Consider the following 9,848-nt stretch of genomic DNA (forward strand, 5'->3'; position numbering starts at 1 on the left):
TAGAGAAGTCAGCACTGGATGTCAGCAGCTTCTCACTCATTCCTGAAATTTAGTTTCAGATGTTACAGAACTGCTGTTTCCCATTTCAAGGATATACGAAACCACTCTGTACTTTCTATGCAGAATCCCCGGGTGGGCTTTGCTTTTCGGGATGGACAGAAGGCAACAGTAGAGCACGGGCGCGGGTGGACTGCTCCACTGCAGGGGCTCCCTGCAGGTCGAATGGCTGCAGTGGTCCACAGTCCCTTTTCAGACACCTCCGGGTATCAGATGTTCCCTACCCCTCTCTTTCATCGCGACCCCCCAAAACTGACAGCAAACCCTCTTCGTGTTTACAGAGATTCAGGTAGTTAAGGTTGCTCTCAAAGAAAGCCAGAAATCGTGCTCCGGGATGCACGTTATCCCCCCTCCCCCAAACTACCTGGCTGACCGCACCATCCCGGGGAGCCGCCTCTGTCAGTTCTGCTCTGTGCGATGACCTTCCCGAACAGACAGAAGAGCAAGACCCGCTGAGCCCGGCTCAGCTCACGAGCCGGAGTCAGAGGGAGCGACAAATTGCTTTGCTGGATCCAGCAGCTGTTTTACTCATTAGCTTTCCATTGTTCTATGGCCATCCCCAAGTCCCGGAGCAGATGCAATTAGCAGCAACTAATGACAGATCTCAGGCAGATCACGGAAGACTGAGCCTCCTTAATTTTATGTAATAGGTAAATTTAACGCGGCGGGAATAAGAATGCATAAGAAGGAAAAAAAAAGTCCACCGCACATTTTGGAGGTCACTGAATGGTATTTCCAATCCACATCACAGTTGTTAAGCTACCCGGGTGGGACAAAAGCGGGTGCGGTGAAAGGACAAGGGAGGTGGAGCAGGTAAACTCGGCTCCGATTTCAAGGGCTCTGGGTTGTTTGTTTTTTTCCTCCCCGGAGACAGCTCCTCACAAGGTCTTGCAGGCAGCGCGCCGCGCAGCACTCCCTTGCAGTGTCTGAGCTCACACACCACGATTGCACATTCCTTCAGCGGCTGAAATGGAACACTGATTTCTAGTAAGTGTTCAGGGAAAAAAAAAACACTTCTCGCCAATGCTTGAGCAAGAACATTTTGTGTTGGTTTTTTTTGTTGTTGGTTTTTTTTTTTTTTTCCAGGGATGGAAATGTCAAAAAGTGACGGCTATTTAATAGTCAGAGTCTGCTCTCAAATTTCTGTTCTAGTGTAAAACTTAGCGGAAAAAAAAATGTTTAAGGCACTGAAATGAGACCAAGCACATTAGACCTCAGCTTCCAAAAGCTCCAAGTCTATCACAGACTTCTTGTGTGACCTTGGGCAAGTCTCATCCTTCTGTAGCTCAGCTCTTCATCTGCAAAATGGAGACATCGCCTCTCTGCCCCTTTGTTTATTTCCATTAGCACCTGTGAAGCACGGACGATTACACTGAGTACACCCAGCTCCTATCACAGCTGGGTTCCACTGTTCCTCCCAGGGCAGGAAAAACAGCAGCGTGGAAGAGAACCACGGGTATGTGCTGTTGTGTGTATTTCAGTTACTTTTCTAAGCAGTTCTCTGGCTTTTCATTTCTTACAGCGGCTGAATCTTTTAACTACAAAAAGTTTTTCGAGATGGTAGGATTGAAAAAGAAGAGCCCAGAAGATGTGAAGAAGGTTTTCCATATTCTTGATAAAGATCAGAGCGGCTTCATTGAAGAGGAAGAATTGAAGTAAGTAAAGTTACATCCTTTCTCAAATATCCCTGCCTTAAGAGTCTAATTTCCTGTGGGGGATTATTACAGGACTCTAGGTAGTAACATACAGCTGAAACTCTCGACTAGTATTTGTGTGCGATGCCAGTTGTTTGCTGGGCACATGAGCTGAAGAGTGTTGGAGATAGCTAGTTGCCACTTGGATTGCAGGATCCCTGAAACACATGAATGGTCAATACCTTACAGGTAGTTCTTCAGCCAAATGCAGTTTCAGAGTAAGGCGCTTCTGAATGTTAAAGAAGGTCAACAACAGAAGACACAACGCTGGATTCCAACTTGTGTCTCAAATAAGCGGTACAAATAGATATGAAGTGTAATTGTTCAGTAGGAAAAAACCCAAATCCAAACCAAAAACAAACAAACAAACAAAAAACCCCAAACAAACCTTCCTCTATTTTCTATGCTTCCTCCTTAGGTTTGTCCTGAAGGGCTTTACCCCAGAAGGAAGAGACCTATCAGACAAAGAAACGAAGGCTCTTCTGGCTGCTGGAGATAAGGACGGTGATGGTAAAATTGGCGCTGATGGTATGTAATTAGAGGAGTAAACTTTGACAGTAACAACCGAATATTACCCTTACACACAAGAACTGAGGAAACCTAGGAATCACTGGGGGCTGTGACCTTCTGAAGGGCACAATTTGGGTTTAATGAAATGCCAAGTCCCGCTCCATTTGCTGCACCTTGCTTGGAAGCGTTAGAGGAAGAGGAGCCGAGCTGTGACACTAGAGGGGGCAGGAGCTCACAGAACCCGGCTGTGGGTCGGGCACTCCGCAGCGCAGGACTAAGCGCCCAGCCAAACTCTGCTTCAGTTATTGTAATTTGTCTGTTGATATCAGTGGAGTGAGGATCAGGACACTGCGAGTTCAGAGACCGAGGCTTGACTATAAAGCGTAGGAAGAATAATAGCTGAGTGCCAGCATTTCTTGATGTTTAGTTAGCAGGAAAGTAATGATTTTGCATGACTTAGCAAAGCAATGCTCTTAAAATTCAAAGTACACCCATTTTGCTACAGAATTTCTATACAATAACAGTCTATCCAGCTTATGCTAGTGTTTACGTGGGTCTTCACACCTAAGAAAGCTTGTCAGTCCCTTTTACTGAATATGAGAAATACAAGAAAAGAACAACTTTTCCTCTCACAGCATTGCTTAAAAAGCTAGTGCTGTTTTCTATTCCCCCTTGGGATGAATCAGCTTAGCCCACACACAAAATTTCTCCTTTTTCCTCTTTTTTTGGAGGTGAGAGTGAATGAAACACACTGAAGGAGACAAGAAGAGATGCAATTCTAAACTAAAGCTTTCCTCATTGAAGGAGATAGAAGTTTGTGGCCATAGTACTAAATCACCTAGAGAGCAGGCAATTGCTAGGGTTTTGACATATCAATAAGCCATATCATAAGTTGAAATCTAAAAAAATACCTAAACCTCCTCATATCTCTCTGTGTTACCCAATCGCTGCAATTAAAAAAAAAAAAAAGTTATCCCAAAAAAAAAAGGTCAATTAAAAGAGGAATAAAAAGCAAAATTAACTAACACCATCTCCCAGCTTAGAAGATGACACACAAAATCAGCCACTGACATATCAGTCAGGAGATGCACACTGGCATATGACAATGACCATGTTCCTAGACCAAAGCCTCTTAATTTCTCCAGTCATCACTTTATTATGGTTTAGGTGAAGTTCCTGCTAAACTTCAGCAGTGCTGCTGAATCCAGCGTGGGTGTAATTTCTTGAAACTTCACATTCTTTATTATACAGGTCTTCTTTATACACACTAAAATTAGTGATAGTAGTTCTAAAATCACTGGGCAAGTTTTTCAAAAGAAAATTTAATTCAGGTAAGTAAGCTTACAGCTGATCCACCAGCCTCATATCAGATAAATTTTCAGCTACTCCAGAAGGCTGCAAATCAAAACTAGTCTTAATTGGAATAAAAGAATAATATTGCATAATGATTTTGGCTTGTACAAGAAAATACAGCATTAACCTTCATATTTAAGACTACCATAACTTTTTTCTTTGAAACAGTGCCTGAAACCCAGTACATTATAATAAAGCAATATGAAATGCCTCTTCTCCTTATCTCTTTCTTCTGCAGCTTTTACTGTTCCCTAACTTTGAAATGGAAATACTCTGTGTTTACACTTGATAATGAGAAGAGAATGATGTGCTTTTTTCTTTTGATTCTTCTGACCATATCCCTACCATACAACACTACCGGTTTCTCTTCCATTTCTTAAATTGACTTTAACAGCCAGTTTTTACACTAGATAGGCTTGAAATACATACAAAAGTTAACAGCTGAGACTGTGACCAAAGGACAAGGAGGACAGATACTTCCCGGCTTTTCCTTTGGCCCATAAATCCAATTCAAGAATATAACTGCATATGTAAATAAAATTTAAAGTCACAAATGTACATCCCATTCATATGCAGTATTGAGATGCTGTATTTCTGTTGCAAACCAATTTTGTTTCCCTGCAGCTGAATTGTCAGGCATTACCTCTACCACTTGTTTCAAACATCAGCTTCCTAAATCACTAAACGATTGTAAACAAGCAGCCTTTCACAGGGGTTAATGTTAATTCTCCTGATGGCCCTTGAATGCTGTCCCTCAGGAGCCCACAGCAGTTGTAGGAACTGATCTTTAGGGATTTTTAAAACCGCAGAGACAACTTTCTCAGATGTATCATCACAAACATTAATCCCAACCTAATCAGCCTTCTTCTAGCTGGGGTCTCACATTACAAATTTTCTCTCTTTTTTTTTTTTGACTCTTCTTTAAACCTTTTCTCATTCCTGCAAGACCATTCAGCTCTGAAATAGTTTCAGCAGTTTACCTCTTGTCCAATCACGGTTTGAAGTTGTGGCCGATGAAGCAGTTTCAAAGAGCTGAAAACTTGCCGCCAGTTCCTGTAAGAGCTGATCATCTTCTGTGCAGTGTCAAACCCCCTCCACATTCCACCAATGTGGTCAGAAAATGACGAATCTGAAAAAAAAAAGCAGGTCAAGACCAGGTTACCTCAAAACACAAGCAACCTTACCTTCTAGATCAGGATGAAAAATGATGCTGAAGCAACTCTACCAGCTTCAGGAAAATATTTAGAAGAAAGATGAGAAAAAAAATGAAAATTTCTAGTCATAATGTTGTTTTAAATCTATTTTGTATATTAGCATTGGACATGAACAACATGCCTTTTAGTTTCTTGATATTAATAGACTTGAGAAAGTACATAAAGAACGGTCAAAGATCATGCACTGTGGGCAGCACAATCCAAATTTTTATCCCTGTAAAACAAAATGTTGTAAAAATGTGACATTAAACATGCAAAATAACAACTATTAAGTCATGACCTTGCCAGGTGAAAGCCATAACAAGTACAACAACAACAAATATTTGGAATTCCTTCTTTTCTTATCCTGCTTTGTCCTCTTCTATCTTCCAAAATAAACTAGCATAAGTCATTACTTATAAAGTTTCTTAAACAGATTTGCTGTTGTAAATAAAATGTAAAAAACACAATCTGATGAGAGAAATCACGAGCCTACAACATGTCCTCTGTAATCATATCTGTCATTTCAGTAAAATACTAGAGGGCATGAATTAGGCTGGTATATAGTACTAAACTGTACTGAACACAGTGTCCTCTCCTTTTAAGTCAGAGCTTTGACACAAAACAGCTACTAAATTATTTTACAAGACAAAGTGGTCTAAATCCTTGCAATTTAAAGCCACTATTTGTGCAAAGAAAGACATAATTTTTTTTTGAAGGGTAACTACAACTGGAAACAAGAATGTAGTAGATCACAAGGATTCCCTCACTAACAGGCCAGAGGCAATAACCATTTACAAGGGACTGATATACCCTGCCTTATCACAGAAGTTTTGCATATATGAGTACACTTTGTAACAATGCTTCTACAAGCCACCTGTGGTTGGACTAACCTTCATACAAAAATGAGTAGTGAACTCATTTAGAAGATTATTCAACTGGAACATCTTTGAAATATTTAAAATACATTGAAAATCCTGGGAAAAGTGAATTGTTGCATTTACTCAAGAAGGAGTATTTCATGGTTTGCTGGCCATCACAAAGTACCTGTAAAATATATTGCTATTAAGTTATAATAGCACAATCAAAATGTATTATAGAAAATATTTGGCTGCAAGTCTGAAAAACCTTTTCCAAATATATGCTGTGGATACAAATTATTATAAAAGGTATTTAATGTAGCTGTAATAAGTATGACAACTTGTTTTAACAGTATATGCATAGTTAGTTTTCCCTTTTGGAAAGGTTTGATCCATTGCAGTTCATGTTTCTCTCTGCAGGACTTATTCAGACAAAGATCTAATAATCATGGCCTTTCTCCTTTTCTGCCCAGAATAGCTGGGGTTTTTAGCACAAGCACTTCATGTTATCTCTTAAATTCAGTTTGCAACACTTTCAATCTACGTAGCCACCATGTACAGGATTTATACATGTTTTGTGTTAAGTAATCTGCATCACTAATCCTAATTTGGATTTACATCTTTCAAAACGATGGATAAATTTGGAATTAATTTAAACCCTCTGACATTTTTTATTTCTCAGTCTGGTTTGTCTGCATTTGGCAGCATATTTTTTGGACACACCATCAAAAGTGCTGTTTGCATACAAAAGTCAATTAAGATCTCACTTGTTTAGAGTTTAGCATTTTTCAACTGAACATCAGAATATTCTTTAAAATGTCTAATTTTAATCTTCTATCTTTTTCAGTTGCCAGACTTTACTCTTCATTATGTCAAACTTCAGTAATTTTTTCTTGAGCCTTTACAGACGACTCCCTTTCCTATTTGTCATTTTCCTCTCAGCTGATTATGTTAAACCTATAAACCACTCTCTCTGCATACCCTCTAATCCCTTTATCATCTTTGTTGCTCTTCTTGGGATTCCCTCCAGTCTGTCATTTTCAGTGCTCTGAGGCACATACAACTGTGCAAGGCATCCTTGTGTGTAACTCTTCCAGGGTTAGATGGAGTTAGGAATTATAACCAGTCAGCCATTCACCAGGATACAAAAGTGCCTTTTCCATGCTTTATCTCCCTGCTGAAAGGCAGTATATATACTAAAGCATGGAATAACCCCAAACTGCAGATAGATACGTTCATGTAAATATTATGGATGTACCACTAATAAAAGCCACAGGGTAAAATCCTGACACTCTGACACCACAGGAATTTTTCTCATTCTTACAACATTGTCAAAATTGCTACATAGGTTGTATCAGCCTTCTGGTTTTGTAATCTGCCATTTTCACTCAATTTACAATTACAAAATTGAGCTTAAATGCAATATAATTATAATATGGGACACAAATACTTTGAAAGACTCATTAATGATTCTCTTTGCCAAACTCTGATATAAAAGATATTTATCTCCCTGCAATATTAAATTTCTAGTTCTTGCCTTCCTCCCATTGAGATTTACAAAGAAATAATTGAGAACTAATCTAAGTTCTTTAGATGAATAGTGATGGAAGTCTTACAGTCTGGCATGTATAGCATTTCTCCCTTATTCTCAAAAAATCCTTTCATTTCACTGTAAGATTTCCCAAATCATACTTTCCCTTTAATTAACTTGGATTTCTTTACTCTTCTGTTATTGTGACGTTTCTGCTGCACCAGTGACTCTGTATTCATTGTAATATGCTTCTTCCTTCTTTAAATTTTGTTTTTTTAAATATTTTTTAAAATTCTTTCCTTTCTCCAGAATTTGCAACTATGGTGGCTGAATCATAAAGGCTTTGACCAATGCAAACCCTTCACCCATCCTTCACTGCCCAATTCCAACCACCTCCTGCTGACTGCTTTGGCTCCTGTTCTATTTATTTATGTTATTTTATACTCCAGCTCTGTTCTCTGCAATCCTGCAACTCTGTAATTGTGCTGAAAGACACTGTTAAAATAATAAAGGTCACATCAATCTGGGCTTTCTTCTCTCTCACTACAACTTGTTTCTTATTTCATGTAGGCTTGGCACATGCTGAGAGAAAATGTTACTTGTTTTTTTTTCTGACATCCCTGCTGCTTTATCCCTAGCCAGGGTAAAGTAGGAAGAAATTTTTAAAATTATTTAGGATAAAACATGCATATAATGAGTCATTCAGTCCAAGATCTGAACTGTGGCAAAACTGACTGCATTATTTTTAAGCCATCCCTGCTAAATGGATGCATACTCATAGCCTGGAAAATCTCTATTGATGGAAAACTTCTAGTGATGGCAATTACCCAACTTCATTTGGCAGTTCATTCTTTCAACTTAATCAGTGTTATAGCTAAAAAGTATTTCCTAATATTTAAACTGCATCTACCCTGCTGCATTTTGGTGATCAGTAAATTGATTGTCATCTGTATCATTTGTTAAATTTGCCAGTGCAGGGGGATTTTTGGATAAAAGGTTTGACAGGAATATCAGCTGGTGCCAATCATACATGAAGATAACTCCGTAAATTATTAAAAAGCAGTCACTTCGGAAACACAGGGTATGTTTACTAGCAATGTTACACAACTATCTAGGACAGGAAGAACTGCATACTCACAAGAAATAACTATGAATTTCAGGGAAAAGAACACCAAGATTCAGGTGTGACGCTGCAGTAGATAATCCCACTGTAAAAACAGCAAATCAGAAAATCTAATTAAAAAAAATTATTCTAAAACTTTACCAGATAAGCGAATATCTTCTTTGGAGTTACATATAGGAAACTGAGACTTATGCTAAGGAAATGATTAGCCAATAGTAAGCCTATGACAGAGCTCAATACTTATTTCCCAAATCCTATTCAGTAAATTTGGCATCAAGCTTATACTTTTTACCTGTATTGTTGGGGGGGGGTTGCTTTTAAAACAAAGACAAAAGCAGGGGGAAAATCTTTTCAGGCAACATCTCCCCCACATCTTGGCAGAACATTGATTATTACTGCAGTAAAAAGGAAGGGTATTTTCCATTTCTGTATTCCAAACTATTCCCTGCAGCAATAATACCTTATTCAATTTAGATTTATTATCACCAATTTAGTGGAGACAACAAGATAAGGCTGAAACCCTGTCATCATCACACTGTACAGAATACCATCCTCTGCCACAGCGATTACCCAATGCTACTCGGGAAGCCAATAAACGTTCCTAAAGCCATTTTAGATCCTCACTCTGTAGTAACTCGCAAGGAAGATTTTTTGCTGAAGATGCTGTGCGTTCAAAAGAAATCCTTTGGTTTTGCACACTGTATATACGGTTCTGAAGGATGTATTGATTTTTAAGTATTCTAAATAAAGCAAATGAAAACGGATGGCAGTGGAGGGAGTTTATTTCCTGCTTTTTCTCGGCAGCTGCTGACCTCGCGTGGCAATAAAGCCGCATTACAGGAGCACACAGACACACCGAAAAGGCATCCGCACCCCACTACTGCAGCCGCGAGAATAAAGGTCCAGGGAATTCGAGAACCAACAAAAAAGTTGCTGTAAAAACAAAGCCCTTTATAGTCCCTTGCTATTCTCTGAAGCTGCAAGGATTTGTATTTTAATGCTTCACTGGATGGCACAAAAGCTGCGATTTTATCCAGGGCTTTAACAAAAAAAAAAAAAAAAAATAAAAATTTAAACCCACCAAAAACCAATAGAACAAACAGCAATAAATAAAGCCACTAATGAGTCTATAGAAATATTTACAGCATATTATGTGAAATAAATCAAGTTACAGCAACATCAATGGCGATGTTTCACTAGCATAAAACTGTGAATACCTCAGTGATCCCTGCTTCAGTCTTTCTTCATGCTGTTACCTCAATCACCCTGGAACAAGCAACACTGAGTGCCTAATTTGGTCTGAGAAAATTCAGTAATATAATACTGAAGAAGGTGAAAATAAATATTCTTTATTTTCAAACTGAAAAATTTACAGTGGGTAGAGAGATCTCCAAAATATCATCTCTACTGTTCATGCTGACAGTATAAGATATTCTAAACCTGTATTTGATTGGTTTATTCAAATATGCAACTGGTACACTCAGATCCTGTATTCTGAGATCTTATATTCTGAATTCTCAAAAACTC

General features: G+C 38.6%; 1 protein-coding gene across 1 annotated transcript; it reads left to right on the forward strand.

Moving 5' to 3' along the window:
* Positions 1-856: 856 nt before the first annotated feature.
* Positions 857-7,868, forward strand: PVALB (parvalbumin). The gene is made up of 4 exons (XM_084206162.1): positions 857-1,044; positions 1,580-1,712; positions 2,170-2,279; positions 7,508-7,868. The coding sequence occupies exons 2-4, from the start codon at positions 1,615-1,617 to the stop codon at positions 7,534-7,536; spliced, it is 237 nt and encodes a 78-aa protein (XP_084062288.1). The 5' UTR covers positions 857-1,044; positions 1,580-1,614; the 3' UTR covers positions 7,537-7,868.
* Positions 7,869-9,848: the final 1,980 nt, after the last annotated feature.

This window comes from Fringilla coelebs (genome assembly GCF_963513975.1).
Source record: "Fringilla coelebs genome assembly, chromosome: 5".
Classification (NCBI taxonomy): Eukaryota; Metazoa; Chordata; class Aves; order Passeriformes; family Fringillidae; genus Fringilla; species Fringilla coelebs.